General features: G+C 46.6%; 1 protein-coding gene across 7 annotated transcripts in view; it reads right to left on the bottom strand.

Annotated features, from left to right (window-relative positions):
* The window catches only part of LOC142584315 (uncharacterized), a 31,557-nt gene extending 15,099 nt beyond the window's left edge, over nucleotides 1-16,458 (bottom strand). For 2 of the 7 annotated variants that reach the window (XM_075694461.1, XM_075694466.1), the window contains exons 1-4: nucleotides 16,364-16,458; nucleotides 15,154-15,215; nucleotides 13,132-13,236; nucleotides 5,039-5,065 (exon numbers count right to left, since the gene is read on the bottom strand). In XM_075694461.1, the coding sequence (XP_075550576.1) occupies nucleotides 5,039-5,065; nucleotides 13,132-13,236; nucleotides 15,154-15,215; nucleotides 16,364-16,442 (273 nt within the window). In that variant the 5' untranslated portion in view covers nucleotides 16,443-16,458. Of the gene's footprint in view, nucleotides 1-359; nucleotides 600-3,388; nucleotides 4,097-5,038; nucleotides 5,066-13,131; nucleotides 13,237-15,153; nucleotides 15,216-16,363 lie in introns of those variants that run through there. The other 5 variants (XM_075694463.1, XM_075694467.1, XM_075694464.1 and 2 more) reach the window with 5 other exon arrangements.
* Nucleotides 16,459-19,084: the final 2,626 nt, after the last annotated feature.

Genomic DNA, 19,084 nt, shown 5'->3' with positions numbered 1-19,084 from the left:
GTTTCGTTCGTGTTGAGGCTAGGATGTACGAAGGCGAATTCGCTCGCTGCTTCTACCCCTTCGCGAACCACGAACTGCCCGCTGGTATCGGAGCAATCCGAGTGAATGTAGCAGTAACAACTTCCGACCTATGCGCTTCTCCTGTGGTCGTACTGGACACACATATATCGGTACTGCGGCAGCCGCTGGTCCGTGTCTCCACGACCCATTTCTTTTCGCTACTATCGGCCTCTACAAAATGATCTCAATTGTATTTCACCCATCCCGAAAACGGTACACATTTATGTTATCCCATCCAGGCTGTTTTCACGTTACACGGTTACCATGCACACGTGCACATGTGAATAGTAATAAGCATATTGCAGTGTCTGTTTATTTCCCAATGACATGACACGTGGAACATACTTTTCTGTAGCGAGGAGTGCGCTATCTCTTTCACGTTTCATATTTCTTGTACTGAAATGCACATCACAACAGTGCTTGTCGCAGTGATGGTTACCGCACACGTAGGCAGCACCACACACCATCTATTCTTTAAAAACTCTCGCATGACACTCCAATAATTTGTCTTTAGTCTTGTCAAGTTCCTTCTGGTCTTCCTGTAAGAAAGAGGAAAGCACACACTTCCTTCAACGGCCACACCAAGGAGTTTGCTACGATCGCTCGTTCGCAGCTCTCTCCTATCGGCACAAATATTTTTGAGAAACAATGCCTCAATCAAAGATATGAGAGCGTTACACAAAAAATTTTCCACGACCCGCCGTGGTTGCTTAGTGGCTATGGTGTTGAGCTGCTAAGCACGAGGTCGCGGGATCGAATCCCGGCCACGGCGGCTGCATTTCGATGGTGGCGAAATGCGAAAACACCCGTGTACCTATAGATTAAGCTGAGCGTTAAATAACCCCAGGTGGTCGAAATTTCCACAGTCTCCCACTACACGGCGTGCCTCATAATCAGAAAGTGGTTTTGGCACGTAAAACCCCATAATTAATTAATTAAACTCCCCACATCCTCGGTGAACAGTAAGCCAGTTTTAAAATGCACGTTTCTTGATTGCGTATTTCAACCCATCAAAACATATAATTTCACTCATAAGACATTTCTGTTGCGTCGAATTCAACCATACAGAATCTCTCAAGTTGCACTGCATGACCTTGCTATGGGAAAAAATATTGCAGCCTGGGGATCTCATAGACGCGGAACAAGACTTTCATGTGAGTACTATAATTGACTCACTTTTCAATATTTAAAATGCACAACTTGCATTGTCACAGTACTCCGGCTTGACACATAACGCTATTGCACAACTTTTCAGCACGTCGCGAGACGATTCGTTTATATTACTTTCTCAAGAAATTGCGGTTGCGCTGGTGTAATGTGGGCCTCGAACTGCTTTTGTGGCAGAGTGAAAGTTAGCAACTGCATGCGCCAGTAGCTGCGCCACCAGGTATCTTCGAAGCTCGGCACTTCGTTTGGTGCTTACGTGGCAAGTCACGTAGCCTTCTAGTGTGAAAGTCTCCGCGCGTGTACTTCGAAGGCGACAACAGATGATGGTGTATAGAGCAAACGAAAAAGGCGTTGCGCGCATTGTGATGCCGTTTTCCCCAAGCTGTTCCCGTTGCTGCAGGATCTCGTTGAGCCTGCACATGGTGAGGAAGCAAACTACGCGTTCGACGTACTCTGACTCGCGGCTGCAGTGCCTCTTGAGAGGATAAAAACGCTCAGGCTATTGTTTGAATGTTCAGCCGTTCTTGCGGCTTACATGGGTGTTACATTTTCCACACACGATTGTTGCCACGTTATCTAAGCAGCTTCATTGTGTGTTTGGGGTACAGAAACCAGCTGAAGGGCCCCCTTTAATGCGGACTTATAAGTACGGCCCCGTATACAGCTACCTGCGTTTCCTTCGGTCACATTTCACACTCTGTCGCAAATTCAGCTATAACGTCGCATGTCGGCGTTTCATAATCCGAGTCACAATCATAATGCGAGTCATAATCCACACAGCTCACGTCACGTTTAACCGACGCGTTATGAAAGTGCATTCCAGCAACATACCGCAACAACAACAACAAATACATAACAGATTTACAGCACGTTTTTGTCACTTCGAAAGAACAAATGTGGTGATGCAGGCTACATGTAGATACGGCCTATCAAGTGCGTTTTAGATGTTCTCCACCCTGTCTTTAAACGCCTATATAATCTTTCTTTCGAGTATCCTCAGTTTCCGAAAGGCATGCCCATAGCAAAACTAACCGTTATCTTTAAAAGTCGCGTCGCAAGCATTATATCCAACTACAGGCCTATTTTTGCCCTGAACATTTTTTAAGGTCCCAGAAAAATTAATTCATAGTAGAATGGGAAAATATTACGCGAGACATAGTATAGTCACGGCCTGTAAGTCTGGTTTTAGAAAGAATTGCTCAAGTGAGACCACACTCCAAATGAAAAAAGAAGGCATTTTACAGGCAAATAAATAAACGTTGCATATTTGTCGATTTTTCGTATAGTGTTGGATCGAATTAATCATGTAATGTTATTAATAAGCTGGAGATATGTGGCTTCAGAGGTGCATCTTTGTCAATAATAAAATCATACCTTGAATTTCGCAAGCAGGCAATTGATATACACGACGAAATGTCCAGTCTTAATGCGATAAAAATCTGACTTTCTCAAGGAAGCGTCTGTGGTCCTTCGCTTTTCAATATTTACATCAATGGCATTTTTTAACGTGGATAAGACTGCGTAATTTGTAAATTACACAGCTGACAGCGCCTTGTTATTAACTTTCACCGATATCGGCAAACTGGTTGATCACGCCAACGATGTATTGTAGAAATTGCACGAGTGGGAATGCACCAAACTTACTCCTTATAAACACTAACAAAACTAAATATACGGTGTTTAAACCAAAGAATCACCGTGATATCGTTAGTGGTGACCTTAAGATAGTCAATACAATTATTAAACTTGTGCCCTCCATCACAAGCTTAGGAGTTATTTTTCAAGAGCACATAGCTTGAAATCAATATGCACAGATGGCTACCAAAAAAAGCTTTCTCATGCGCTCAAGTGCTAACAAGTTTGCTTCACTGATGCCAACGCGCATAAAATTATTGATTTATAACACTTTTTCTTTCCTCTATTAACTTTTTCTTCTTGAGTCGAGATAAAGCAGCTGCGTTGAATATTCAGAAACTTCAAGTACTTTAGAAAACAGGCGTGCACGCTATTACAAACACACCATGTGATGCTTATACAGAACCACTATTTACTAAACTTCACTTGTAGAAAATTGATTCGCTGTACATTCATACTTTATCGAAACGCTAAGAGTTGGGAAAGTGCCCAAGAATAACCCTTTATTTGAGCAGCTGTCAAGCTTAGCAAAAACCACAAACAACTACATAACGTGTCAGCATTAGACATGGCACATTCTCCACATACGAACGAACTACGGTACTCAAATGTTACGATAGATACTGACATTGCTTCTGAAATCAATCTGTCCTTAAAATGTACAAATTACTTCTTAGCATTCTCTAATTTTATATATTTGTTTCTTGTCAACAAGTACTGTGATTCATTATAGTGTATGTATACTGCACAATTATTTTATTCGTTCTGCATTTTCTTTTCTAATATATTAGCGCTATTGTGAATGTATTTTTATACTGTTAGAGAGAGAGAGAGATAAAGAGGAAACGCAGGGAGGTTAACCAGACATCAGTCTCCGGTTTGCTACCCTGCACTGGGGATGGAGATAGGAGTTAGAAAGAGGACAGAGAGGAAAACGTTAAAGAAAAACACGCATACAAGGAGGCACACACACACAAGAGGCGTTCCAGTTAAATACGTTCACAAAGGCCGGTAGATCGCAAAAAGCGCAATAGTGCTTGCACGGCCTTGTTTTATGACGGTAAGTCCTTTCGATGGTGTAAAATTCTTTTTTCCGATAGCGGTTGGTCGTCTAGATGGTCAAGTTCGCGGCGAAGGCATTCCCTTTGTGAACTTTACTGCGGGCAGGCACACAAAATATGGTCAATCGATTCTTCATGGCCGCAGTGGTCACAGGTTGCAGTGTCGGTCATCCCTATGCGGAATGCATAGGCTTTGGTAAAGGCAACGCCCAACCACAGTCGATATAAAAGCGTGGCGACTCGATGGCGAAGCTATGATGGCGCTCGAAGACTTAATGTGGGATCAAGTGAGTACAGTCACGCATTTCTTAAATGGGCCTCATTTCATTGCGACGCGGTGTACTGCGGAACAAGTAGTCAGCCCATACGAAGGAGCACCACGTCCCAATTTATACTGTTACAAATTGCACAACGCCTCTGCGCTGAAGAAAGAAATTTGTGTATCTATATTTACTTATTATCTCTGTAGCTGCTAATTTCTTTTTTATGCCTTCTTGGAGTCTTTCTTTTTTTTTTGGCTTTGTCTCTGACATTTGCATCATGTATACTCTCGCGTGCTGTCAAATAAGCATTGGCTTTGACTTTGAATCTATCCCTCCAAATCACTGTGTTCAGTGTCTGCAACATGTGTACATGTGCAACATGCAACAATTAGGTGTCTGCAACATGTGTACTCGATAGCCGCTCCACGCACATAGCGAAAAAAAAATATTCCAAAGATAATTTTCATGCACACAACTTTCGCCACACAACTTACAGCATACGGTAAAGACCGCATTAAAAAATACCCACGTAATTCGCACCAACAGCACCCCTCCCCCTCCCTATCACATGACTCCTTATGGTTGCACGTGGGTTACTGAACAACTTCAAATATCATAATATGAGATTGTGAATGTGGGGTATTCAAGTCTTTACAGTAAGTGTATAATGTTTTATTCATTCGTTCGTCTGAGGCTCAGGCAGCAAAGCGGCAAAAATTACAAGTTGCAGCACTGTGTGCAGCTGTCCTCAATACTTATGCTGTCTTATTCAACCTATAACGAATATATCCCAACGCTGGCAAATAATTCAACAGTATATACGTTTCTACGTAGAAACAATACCGTACTTACTACATTCATGGTGATAAAGTCATCAAACTGTAATAGAAGAAAGAAGTGAGCGAGTCATATTTCAGTTTCTGGTAGAACATGTACTTAAGGGCAACCACTCCAGTCAATCCAATAAAATTAGAGCACGCCCGAGTTTCTGCCTTGGCTCTAAAAACACGTGTCATCTAGCTGCTATACATGATTATTCACTCAGTTACATTAAATTTCAATCAGCTAATAGTAATACTGAACTAGTCACTAGTTTAGTTGTAGATGCCTACGCGTACAATATCTGGACTAGAAGTTTACGTAGGTAGTAATAACGCCACTGCCTGTCTCTGAGTGTAGCTTTATAATGTTATGTATTCGCGGTCATTTCTTATAAGTATTACATTTTATTCGAGTGTACTCAATCTAACGCGTATCGACATAATAATATTGCGCTTTAGCGTATTTCGTCACATGCACAGAACCTGTATATCCGAGCGACCATCTGAGCAAATATCAGTTGAACAACCTGTCGTGCATGCTCATTCAACGTGCACTGCCACAGTAAGCTTTTACATATTGTGCTACACCCTCTTTAGATTTGATGGGGCAAGCTATAATATCCTGAAGTCATATGGGAAAGGTATAATAACTGCGCAACTGCGCAGAATCGGCCGGACTGAGGAGAAATCTTTCATGAATATTCAATTCCCTATAATTTCGACATTTCCGACTTGCGTTGTAAAAATACTCGATTCGACGCCTCATTATCCTTGCAAAATTAAGTTGCGAGATATTTAGCATCATTTAAAGAAACAGTGATCGGTCAAAAAGTAAAAAAAAAAGAAGAAACAGATCGCAGATGTACACCACTACGAACAAATGATATATCGATGACAGCAAAACTGTAAAAGGGGGGCTCTCACACTGCTCGGAAGTCCTGGGGTTCTAATTTGCCACTGCTCAATGTCTGTCCAAGACTCCAAAAAAAGCTATCGCTGTAGAGAATCCAATTTCTTCTGTTTAGCCGTACTTCTTCATCTGGTTCTCTATATCCACGCTGATGACTTTATTTATACTCTTCGTCACCTCCGACACATGTCTCTATATTCTGTGGCTTCTGTAACGACAGCGGCGCCCGGCTCGGTCATTATGTTGGCCTGGCTTTCCGACGACCTGGTGAAGCTGAGTCGCGGGCTGTCCTTAGTAATGGTGCACCACCCCCGCCGGCTGCGCGTTTTCACTGACGCTGTGCTCATACGGTAGATCCAGGTTTCCGAAGTCCATTGCTGCCTGTTCACTATCTGACGTTTGATGCCAATCCCGCAGCCACACGCCTCGGCAGGAGAATCATCGTGGAACTCCCCTTGAATCAACTTCGCTGTGGAACGTGTTTAGCTTAAATGTGGACAGTCGTCTAAGGGTGCTTCGTTGAAAGTCTTATGAGCTGACGAAGTTTTATGAAAGAAGCATAAAGCAGCATCATACGTGAGGGCAAGAACGACCGCAGATTGTTCTGGTGTCGAATTCACAAAGCGTCTTCATCGTAAGTAATCTTTGCCATTCGCCAGCCAGCATGGCTGGAATTTTCTTTTACGAACAAACAATTCTAGCATACGGGCGTTGTGTGAACACGCGCCCTGGTGCTTGTTATGCGCATTAAGGTCCACACCGCAACAGCGCAACTAGGTCGAGAATGGCACTGCTCTTCGCAACATATTGCGTAGGTTCATTTCTCAAGACTATTTCGGACTGCACAGACTAAATAGGATACCTGGTATATTAAAGAAAGGCTTGCCTTTTCTAATTTTATTTTATTTTTATTTACACGTACTGCCGTCTCATTGCGAGACATTGCAGAAGTAGATACAAAAGGAATACACAGGTAATAGAACATGATGTAAAAATAAGATATTTAGGTTAGAATCAAACACAGAAAACACATTACACGTATAGAGTAAAAGAGGACGCTAACTAATGTAATCCACGTAGCTTCCAAATAAACACAAACCTAATGGGTTAAATGGTTAAATCTTTGGAAGCTGCTTCAAAGCATCATTAAATTATTCTATAGTTCTGCTGTTTCTGGGAAAAAATTTCACGTAGAAACTCTTCTGGGAGTACATGAAGAATGTCCTCAAGGCCGTCAGTGACGCGCGACGTTCATGTGAGGGATCGCCGGTCGTTTGTGCGATGGCGCGAGTAAGAGTGGGTGCGAGAGAGAAAATCTGGGGGCTTTTGCTCCTTGAATTCTCTGCCTAGGTACAACGGAGGAGGTTTCTTACCGCGTGTTGTAGGCGGTTGTCCCTAGGCGTTCCGGCATTGCGGAGTGGGATCGAGTAGTTTACGCTCCGACGCGGGCTGCCGGCGTGGCAAAATGGTGAAGCAGCAGGCACTGACGCCCGATTTGGCGACCGCTGTGTCGGACCGACTGTCTCGTACCTGCTGCGCTCGTGCTAAGACAGTCGTGGCAGATCATAGCTTTCTCGCGCCTTACGGCGATGTACCTTGTAAATAACATGTTTCTGTGAGAGCAGTAGCGGCCGTAGTAGAGCCCGGGCCGCATAGATTGAAAAGCTAGAAGGCAGAGCGCCTTAGCAATTGCGGTTGAACGCACGTGGCTGAAAGGCCGCCGGTGACGATGACTGACTCGGCACCAGCGCCGCAAGCGCGAGAAAGTCTGTCCGACATACCTTCAGAGGCAAAGTTCTGACTGGTGTTCCAGAAGTCGCGAGGCGCGGTACTGCTGAACTTAGCGTCACAAGTTGGCAGCTGGACGTAATTATAGTTATTCACTCGTGTTTTTTCTTACTAATTGTAACAACGCGTCATTATTTCGCATTATTGGTGGCGCCTCCAGGACACCAAAGCGGCAACAGGGACGCCAAGGCTAGAACCCGAGCTGGTCCGTGGGTTGGGGCTCGCCGAGCCCTGCACGTGCCAGGGGGGTATAAGATCGGATGTCCACTATCGCGGACAGCCAGTTTTTCATGCGAACAACCCCTGGCATGCTTTGGCCTCCGCGGCCCCAACCCACGGGCCGCCCTGCTTCCAGCTTTGATCCTCCCGCTACCCCTCGGGTGCCCTGGAGATCCTGCACCGCCTGCTTTATTATAATGCTCTCCTGAGGCCTCCGTTTGTTGGTTGCATGCGCCCTCCTGGAGCAGTGCTCGTAAGAAATCCCATTTATCGCCGCGACGAAAAAAGCGACCCGCGACTTCACAACACCAGTCAGAACCTTGCCCTTCCAGACACAGTGATCACCAAATGGGGTGTCCGTGCCCGCAAAAGCCCCCCGAATTTTCTCTCTCGCCCCGCTCTTACTCGCGCCTGCGCACAAACGACTGGCGATCCCTCAAATGAACGTCTCGTGTCCGTGACTCCGCATGGCTGTCGTGGCTGTTAGCGCTGCTTAACGCATACGCATCCGCGTGCTGTATGCTAGAGGTGATCCGAGGATTAATGGCGAGCCAAGCTTGCTGGTGGCTTCAATTGTGTTTTTGCCGCATGCCTATTTTTCGAGGTCTCGTAATGTGTGTTTCGAAGGCGTGGCACAGTTGAAGTGGTGAAGCCAGCGGCATGCATCAAGCTCCCCATCTGTGACAAGCACGTCAGGGGTCCCCATCAAGCCAGCTTTGTAACGAGTGCGCGCAGTCATTGAGTGCGATCTGTTCATATTTGACGTTGCCATATTGCAAAAAGATTTAGCCTCATTAGCTGAGTGGTGTCGCGTATGGAAGATGGAAATTAATTCGGATAAAACCAAGGTCATGACATTTTCTTCCAAGCTAAGCTTTCCGTCAAACGTATACACCCTACGCAATTGCATACTCGAACGAACCTCTTCTTTCAAATACCTGGGCGTTATTCTTACATCTGATTTATGCTGGACCATGCATGTTGAGCATATTACTAACAAGGCACTAATGAAACTTGGCTTATTAAAGCGCCGTCTGTACCTTGCAAACAGTGACGCAAGACTTCGTGCATACATTTCCCTTATAAGAGCAACCCTTGATTACGTCTCAATTATTTGGAACCCTCACACAGCTAACCTTTCTGATTGCATCGAATCAATTCAAAATAAGGCTGCCTGCTTTATTTTGCGCTCCTACGATCCGTACCATAGTGTGTCGGCGTTAAAGCAGACCTTTAATCTTCCGGATTTTGGCACACGACGGAAATATTTCCGTCTGTCTTTTTTTCACTCCCTTTACCATAGCGGTTGATATTTTTCATCTGCTCCCATCTTGCCCGCCCATTATCTGTCCAAACCAATGACCATGTATGCAAAGTGTCTCCCATATTTGCAAGGACGAAAAAATTCCAAAATTCTCCTTTGGTGTTATCAGTAAATGAATGGAACGCCCTACCCCAAGATATTGCTACGGAACAGCCGCCACAGTGTGGCTGCACTGAGGAGAAGGAAGACGACGTGGCCACCGCTTGATATAGCGTCGCCATCATTGCCACCGCTTGTCTACGTGTAAATATATTGTAGACTCGTACGTCAGCTACACGTAACATTAATTTGGTGGAGGTGGACGTTCCCCGTACCCGTCATGGAGCTTCGCAGCGGTCGCAACGGCGACAGTGCAACTTCGGCTCCTGCTGGCGGCTCTTCCTCTACGCAACCGTCTCCGCCTGCAGCCCCGACCTACGTCGCCATTTCCCCACCTCGGGATCCTGGTGTTTTCAACGGAGTCGGCAGTCCTGATGTTGACGACTGGCTCCGCTTATACGAACGTGTCAGCACCAGTCACAGGTGGGATTCGACTATTATGCTCGCGAACGTTGTTTTCTACCTCGACGGAGCTCCACTTGCATGGTTCCAGACTCACGAAGAGGAGATCTCGAGCTGGGATCTCTTCAAAGAGAAGCTCCGCGACCTTTTTGGCAATCCCTTCGGTCGTCAAGTCAATGCCAAGAAAGCCCTAGCCACACATGTACAGACGTCGACCGAGTCCTACGTGTCCTACATTCTCGACGTCTTGGCCCTTTGTGCCAAGGCTGACCCGACCATGTCTGAGGACGATAAGGTAAATCACGTCCTCAAAGGGATTGCTGACGACGCCTTCAATTTAATGGTGTTTACCAACGTCACCAGCGTCGATACGATCCTCAAGGAGTGCCGCCGTCTTGAGCATGCTAAAAGCCGCCGGTTATCCCAGCACATCACGCGACTTCCCAACACAGCTGCTACGTCATCCTGTGACGACCTCTTCCACCAGCCGTCGCGATGTGACAACTTGACCCGCATTATTCGTCGTGAGGTCGAAGCGGCACAACCGGCGGCCCCTTCATTTCCGTCACCTGATCATTCTCCGGTGACAATCTCCTTGATCCAGGCCATCGTCCGTCAAGAGTTATCCAACGTCGGCCTGCACTCCATTCGTTCCGCATGCTCGGAACCTCTCTCTCCACGCACGGCCCCACCGCGCCCTTCTTACTCTTATGGACAGCGCAACCCCTCCGAATGGCGAACCGTCGTACTTCTCCTTAAGGAAGGGACACTATACCGCCGCAATCTCGATCCACACGGCCGTGACCTTCTGCTCGTAATTCCATCCCACTTGCGGTCGTCTGTCCTCCAACAACTTCACGACGCTCCCGTGGCTGGACACTTGGGCGTCTCGCGCACATACGACCGTGTACGCCGTCGCTTCTTATGGCCGGGTCTCGCTCGCTCCGTGCGGCGCTACGTTGCCGCTTGTGAGCCCTGTCAGCGCCGGAAGAAGCCCTCCACACCTCCAGCTGGATGTCTTCAGCCGATCGACATCCCACCGGAACCCTTTTTCCGTGTTGGTCTAGACCTTCTTGGACCGTACCCTCTCTCGGGCTCCGGAAATAAATGGGTCGCCGTCGCTACTGATTATGCTACGCGGTACGCGATCACCAGAGCCCTCCCGACAAGTTGTGCTACTGACGTTGCTGACTTTCTGCTCTATGACATCATTTTAGTGCACGGTGCCCCGCGCCAATTACTCACTGACCGTGGCCGCAGCTTTCTGTCGGCAGTCGTCGAGGACATCCTCCGCTCCTGCTCGACTAAGCACAAGTTCAGCACGTCCTACCACCCACAGACCAACGGCCTCACGGAGCGCCTCAACCGGACCATCACCGACATGCTATCCAAGTACGTCGCGACCGACCACCACGACTGGGATCTTCACTTACCATATGTGACGTTCGCGTATAATTCATCGCGTCACAACACCGCCGGCTATTCACCATTCTATCTCCTATATGGCCGAGAACCCGCGTTGCCCTTGGACACATTGTTGCCCTCGGCCACACGTTCAACCACTGAATACGCCCGCGACGCGATCGCACACGCCGACCACGCGCGCCAGCTCGCCCGCACCCGTCTCGAGGCCTCGCAGGAGCATCAGAGACGCCTCTATGATTGCCACCATCGCGACGTACAATTTACTCCGGGTTCTCTGGTGCTTCTCTGGTCTCCCATTCGACGTGTGGGCCTTTCCGAAAAGCTGCTGTCCCGCTACACTGGCCCATACCGTGTGGGGCGACAAGTGACCGATGTCACGTATGAAGTCATCCCCGCCAGCCTCTCAGCGTCATCGTCGGCTGCAAGTGACATCGTTCACGTGGCGAGACTAAAGCCATATCACGCACCTTTCGCCGCGGATGTGTAGATTAAGCACCGGGACGGCGCTTCTACTGCCGGGGGTGATGCTACGGAACAGCCGCCACAGTGTGGCTGCACTGAGGAGAAGGAAGACGACGTGGCCACCGCTTGATATAGCGTCGCCATCATTGCCACCGCTTGTCTACGTGTAAATATATTGTAGACTCGTACGTCAGCTACACGTAACAATATTGTAACAAGCACTGACCCGTCTGCCTTCCAATCTGCCCTGCGCACATTTTTAAATGCAGGAAATGCTCAGCTGCCACTCCTTGCCTGGCCTATGTTATATATATATATATATATATATATATATATATATATATATATTCTAAATGTGCATTTTTCGAACGCCCACCTGCTGCGTGTGCCTTGTTGGTTGATGCGTGCCATGTATATGGTAAATATGATATGAACTCTGTACCCTCACCCTAATTTATTTTCGTTCTTTTTCTCCTTTTTTTACAAACGGTATCTTTTACCGAAATCTGTGCTTGATTGTCTTCAGTCTTTTTTATTGCGTTGACATGTCATGTGTGAATTGCATCCCCCCTATGTGCCTTTCGGGGCCTTTAGGGTATTAAAAATAAATAAACAAAATAAATAAACGAACATACACCTGTGCGCGCGTGACGCCAGCTTGTTTAGTTAGTAAGCTTATAAGGCCTGTAAAACCACCAAACTTATTTGATGTAATTGTCTAATAATTTGCTATCTCTATAGTATATCAACTTCCGCGTTTTTTTTTTATGTTTTCAACTGCCAATTTGCAAGGACTCACTTAACTCAGACAGCGACACTGTTTGCGCATAGACTTCCGGACGGCGGAGGTGACGAACACGGGATACTTATAGCGTTTAGCGCTGGACGCGGCCCAGTGCGTTCTTCAGCGTGCGGATGCCGCGCAGTTGGTGGTGGTCGCTCACTCTGTTGAACTCATTACCACACAAAATAATATGTTGAGATTGTCCTTCATCCAAAATAATGAGGACGCACTGCTTTGATGTTGCGGAGCGTTAATCTAGGCCTTAAAATGTGGCCTGGATAAGTGGCAACACTCTTTAAAAGTGATTCTTTTTATTAAGCATGGCCTCAAGTCAATCGATGCTAAATTCTGCGTTGAACTGCGCAAGTTTCTTCGCGAGAAAGCCTGACTCTTGGTAACGTTCGAAAACGTTCTTTGGGCGCGAATGCCTTTACCTACAGTCGTCCGTGTTAAAGGACTTAAAGTCTTTGGTACGTAGCCACTAGCGACTTCCTGAAAAACAAAACTGAACACTATCACAATGACAAACAAAGAAATAAAATCGCTGATAAAGTTGCAGAACCACTTTAAGGATAAGCTCGATGGCCTTCGCTACATGACCTTGGTAAAACTGGTGGGGAGATGTAGTTTCAATGAGAGTTCAAGTCATCCTCCTGTCACATTGAAATGAGCACAACTTTCAATCAATAATTCCCATGGCACTTCGCTTACCATTGCCGCAGAAGAATCCATCGATGCCTTGCACATAATCTGTACAGCTTCGAAAAATGTCATTCCCGAGAACAAATCCATGAGTTCCTGGACTTTCTGACCTATCTGAAACAGAAGCGGCGCCCCCACACTTCTCAATCTTATCGTATCAGACACTCCGTGACCGATTGCCCGTGTGTTTTGTGTAGGCTGCCGTAGAATATTGCAGTTCCCTCTGACGGAGATTTGTTGCAATCGCGTAGTGAAAATGTTTGCGGGCCCGCGATTTCAAGCCCACTACAGTGAAGACATCGAAGCTAAATCTTAGTACAGTGCTGGCTCTTTTGAGCGCGTGCGTCCACCTTGCAATATTTTATCACAAGAGCAAGTAACGTCTATCTGAAGAACGCACGCAAAATGAGCATTTGATGTGGGGAGCTACGTGTCTATGCGCCGATTACGATCCACATCGGTGTTTCTCAAACTGCGGGTCATGACCCCCAAATAGGTCACGAGCTTTTCTCTGGGCGTCATGGAGGGTCAAGCTACGCGTAAATTTTGCTGGCCGGAACAGTTACGTATATTCAGTCTCGGTGCCCATACTTTTTCAACGACGTTTCGTTAAGAGTAATACATGCGCATATATTACATATATCGCACCTGAAATTATATTTGTTATGCAGAGCGTAATACTATAGTTTTGATAGAGGGCGAGATAGCAAGACAAACGGCGTAAGAAAAAGCAGATGTGCTGCGGTCCCGAGCAACGTGAGGCGGTGATTAGTGCACGTGCACGCAAGTGATTAAGTGATTAAGTGATTAACGCAAGTGCACGGGAAAGACGTGGAGGAAGGGTTAGTTATAACATAGCCGTACCAAGTGACAGAATATGAAGCCACAGAAAGCTTAAGGAATGTTAATTGTTATGTCTTATTAAAATGTAGAAACAAAAATGTAAATGGAAATGAAAATTGTCGACAAGATAACTAATCGCTGGTGGAGACAAAATCCACATTTTCGGAATTACACTTTACCAATTCAGACACCGCGGCGCCACCTATCTGGTCATTTTCTTGCGGCGACAGAACGGGCTTTCAGTGTCTATCGCATTGGACGTGAGCGACTCTGGCTAACGCTCCTAGCACCATCTAGTACAGAAAAAAATTACCAAGAAAGTGGCGGGTGAGATGACGCCGCGATAGCTTGTTTGGTAAAGCGACGCTCGCGTAATGCCGGGAATCTGGGTTCGCTGGCCATCTGCCGGAAGTGATCTCTTCCTTTCATTTTCTTTACCTGATTATTTCTATATTTCGATTAAACAGAGCAATTAGCTTCAACTCGCCGTGGTTGCTTAGAGGCCTTGGTGTAGCGCTGCTAAGCACAAGGTTGCGGGACCAAATCCCGCCACGAAAAAAAAAGGACACCCATGTACTTATAGCTAGGTGCGCGTTAAAGAGCTCCAGGTGGTCGAAATTAATCTGGAATCTCCCACTGCGGCGAACCTCATAATCAGATCGTGGGTTTTGGCACGTAAAACCCCATAATTATATTTAAATTTTATATTAACTTCCTTGATACCCTTTATAGTTTTATATGCTGTCATTTGGTATGGTTTCGACTAATAGAAGATCGAGCCCCTCGGTTTCCCTATATCTTTTCGCTTATGGCGGTAGCCTATGACACGCAAATGCGCACACACAGGCGTTGCAAGCGACCGAATAAGTGACAACCATTAGCTGCCGGATGTCAACCGATTCGCTTCCAGAGGCATTCGCTTCCGTAGCTGAGCGAATGCAGTTCCCTGCAATCCTGTCGTTGTGTAAAAAGCGTTCGTGAAATGACCTCTGGGAGACACGTACCATGTGCCGAGGCAAGCACGGACGGAATAAATCACACAAAGGTCACCATTCGGGACGTATTACGCAAGCCAAGACAAAGTGGTTTGAGCTGCTGGACACGTCTCGACACTGGGCCAATAACGTCGTGCATGAGCTAGGGAATAATCAAGCACGGTATGACGGAAAATACGAATTTATTACGTACCTTCGGAGGGAAATTGTTTATGACGCAGACGACGAATTCATGCATGGAAACTTCATCCGCATCTAAAGAGCAATGTGTAGCAGTTATGAAACGTGGCTGTGAGTGTGCTTTAACATTAGGATGTCAAGCTCACGTTATTAGTGCTTGTTATAGAGCGTATCATCCCCGCTCCTTAATTCGTCTGTATATTGCACTGGCATTAAAACAGCGTAGTCATCATAAAAGAGACTCCTAATTGTCAATACCATTAAATATCAAACTTTACACAATGATGTCCTTAACAGCGCAATTAGCTTTTGCCCATCTAACACGCGCGTGCGTGCGTGTGTGTATGTATGTTTATTTGTGCTTGTTTGCGAGTTCCTGTTTGTGAATGTTTAATGTAGCGTTCCTAGCAACTTAAAAGGAAGCAATACAACTCTAACCTAGCTATTCTTGAAAGTCTGCTCGAAAGTGCAAAACTTAACCGTGACCAAGTTGGAGGCGATGAAAGATGGAATATGGACAACACGTTTTATGTCATTGTTGAAATATCTCTGTGAAACATGCTTGCATGCTTATATCTAGCTCCGCTGTGACGTTATGACGCGTGGAAAACCAAGCGTAAAAAAAGAACTCTTTGCTGTGCACTTGGCATCCATATTTTGTCGCTGTTGTTTCCTATACAGCGTGTGGCTGTGTAGTTACTGTAGTTAGAGAATGTGGGTGCCGACCGATAGCAGAAAAATGATTGACTGTTCTGGCCGAAGGATGAAAACACGAGGGAACTTATGGAAGCCTTTTATATTGAACTGGAAGGGGCAAGATGTGTTAGCAAACCGTCTGTCACTCTTAGTAATAAAGAGTTGAGATATTTATAAAGAAAGTGTATCACGGTAGAGCGTTGTTAAGTTTGATAAGGAAAGTCTTCTATTGTTTTTGTTTGTTTGTTATTGTTTGTTTGTTATTGTTTTTTTGTTATGACGCACTGGTTTATCCCACGTAGTTAGACACGCCACCAGGATGGCTCCCGCTGCTCATGTAGAGTCGCTTAGTTGTTGCCCTGTCCGCCAATGTTTATAAATGTGATATTCCTCGAAGTAAACTTCAGTTGTGCGTGAGCGGTCGTGTCGTGTTCTCCTTTGCCTAAGTACTTGCCCGTTTAGCGCTTGTTACTTTCCGAAACATGATAAACCACACATAAATATTTCCTAGAAATGTTATTACTCACAGCAGTATGACCCAACCGCATCTTCGAAGGAGATTGCGCGGACTGAGGCAAGCATCAGGAATATTCCTAACGCTAGCATCTCTGCTGCTTCTTTGAGCTGCACGCCGACTTTTATGCGTCGCCAGAAATTGGACATTTCGTTCATTATTTTACAGTATTAGACCACGTGTGTTTATACAGCTGGGACAAGTTTGATTCATCTCGGAGGCCGTACAATATTCGGTGTCCTTCAACGCGCGCAAATACTTAAAGCTTGACAGTGTAGTTTTCAGCCCATTCCAGACGTCGCGACATATCGTTTGCTCGGCCATTATGAAGAGCCAATAGTTTGCATGATTTCTCTCTATTATAGGGAAGCCGCTACTTTCCAGCTGAGCAGCCAACGTATTTCAAAAAAAAAAAAAAACGTCGGATACCACGTCTGTGAACGGTTTTGGAGTGGTCAAGGACGGAAAACTTTTAAAGCGTAATTACCTACCGACAATGTCGATGCCGTAGCATGGGTAAACAGTTTTGTAAATGTAACATGCAAGTTCAGGGTTGGAACCGTAACTGACGCATGAGGGAGCTCACCTGTGAGATATCGTGGCGGTAATGACACCGTAATGAATTTGTATGGTTGCTTTGCTGTACAGCAGGTTTGATGAATAATGAAAACGTCATAAAGTAATGCAACATAAATACACGGAAGCAAAGGAATCGCAACACCTACGCCTGCTACAGGTGCTCGCGTATGTCTCTTTTCCTTCTGTGTTGTGCAACATTCCCCAGTATTAGGTGTGTTAGGTAGCCTAATTAAAGTGGCACTCATACAAACAAGAGTCCCTTAGAAAACATGTTTGCCATAATAATGAATAAAACCACCTTCTTGGCTATTGTATGCGAATCAGGAGCTGCAACGTTCTTGTGAGCTTATTAATTTTCTGTGTAACACCACCAAATGTTTTTCATGCAGTAATAATTGGTACTCTGTAATGGTTACATGAATACTCAGGATATTCGTTGGAAAAAAACACAAGAAGGTCAGCTTTCAGTTGTAATGTATTTGAAGAACATGAACAGGCTATCTTGGACCATCAGAGGAGCAGAAAATGAAAAGCAGTAAATGTAAGTCAGTACCTAAAGTCAAGCAAGCAATAATAAAAAAGACTCGCAGAGCTCCATTTATTCTTGAAGATCGCAATCTCTGCGCAAGCCGCCGGACCCATTGAGCGGCCTCCTTTGTTTCTATTTATGTGCTGGCATGTGCGCCTTTCGCATATGCCAAAGAGGTGTCTGAAATGAATATAAGATGGGCAGGTGACGAACGCAATTAAAGACACCTATGCAAAAGACAATTTTGACAGCTAACATATAATTCTAGTGTAATGAAGAAGAAGAGCACAGGAACAAGGCCAGCCAGATCGTCTCTTCCATGCCTGCTGTGCAACCAGTGGGCCAGCCGGATCGCCAGTGCTTGGCACGAGTGTGAGCCGTTCGAGCTACCAGCTGTTCCTGCTCTGCGTCACCTGTCTCCTCGGTTACGCAGAGACGTTACCATCGGAACTGTTCAGTGCACCCATTACAATTGGTGGAAGCTGCGGGGTACTCAAGAACATCTACACCCTGGAACTCCGGTCTCGGACTGTGCCTCCCGTCATGCCTGCCTCTCCCCAGCCGACGCCGCCGCCACCCCCCGTTGCCTGCTCTGGCGCTGTCCCGCAACGCCATCCAGCGGTTTTCAGCGGTACGGACGAACAGGACGTCAATGACTGGTTGGCTACGTACGAACGGGTGAGCTTGCGCAATCGATGGGATGATACCGCCAAGTTAAATGTCGTCATATTCTACCTAGCGGGAGTGGCTCACCTGTGGTTTAAGAATCACGAAGCCGACTTTCAGTCCTGGTCCGCGTTCAAGACCAGTTTCGCTGCAGTTTTCGGTCGCCCTGCCGTCCACAAGTTGCGCGCCGAGCAGCGGTTACGAGAGCGAGCGCAACAACCCGGTGAAACATTCACCTGTTATATTGAAGAGGTTCTCGACCTATGCAAACGTGTGGATGCGTCTATGCCGGAAAATGACAAATTGCAGCACATTTTGAAGGGCACCGCCGATGACATTTTCCAAATGTTGATCGCCAAGAGCCCGCGCACCGTAGCAGAGCTCATAAACTTGTGCCAAAGCTACGACGAGTTGAGGCGGCAGCGCGAGTTGACTAGGCGCACCTCAGTGGCTGACGAGACCCTCTCTTCCATGACGGCCTTCTCTGATCGTTCCTCCTTGCTCACACAAATCCAAGCTTTCGTGCGGGAGGAAGTTGCACGTCAGCTTTCTTTGCTACCCTTCGCTGAGCTACAGCAGCCGCTGCCGCAACAGCCTCCTACACAGCTCGCTCCTACGCTCCGGCGGGTTATTGAAGACCAAGTTGCTGAGGCTCTACCAATGCAGCACCAGCAGTACCCTGCCGCCGCGCCACTTACTTACGCATCCGTCGCCGCGCAGCCCCCTCGTCAACCACTCGTTGCCCTACATCCTCGGCCGCCACCACCCGTTCATAGTCCCGTTCATCGAACTGCTCCTGCCTTTACTAATCCTTGGCGCACGCAAGACAACAGGCCCATATGTTATGCCTGCGGTATTCCCGGCCACGTTGCACGACTCTGCCGCCGCCGCATGCTGCACTCTGATGAGTTTGTGCAGTCGCCTCCCTACGCCAACGTGCAGCCTTTCCACGACACTTAT

The sequence above is a fragment of the Dermacentor variabilis genome, chromosome 6 (genome assembly GCF_050947875.1).
Source record: "Dermacentor variabilis isolate Ectoservices chromosome 6, ASM5094787v1, whole genome shotgun sequence".
Classification (NCBI taxonomy): domain Eukaryota; kingdom Metazoa; phylum Arthropoda; class Arachnida; order Ixodida; family Ixodidae; genus Dermacentor; species Dermacentor variabilis.
This window is presented reverse-complemented; position numbering and strand designations above follow the sequence as displayed.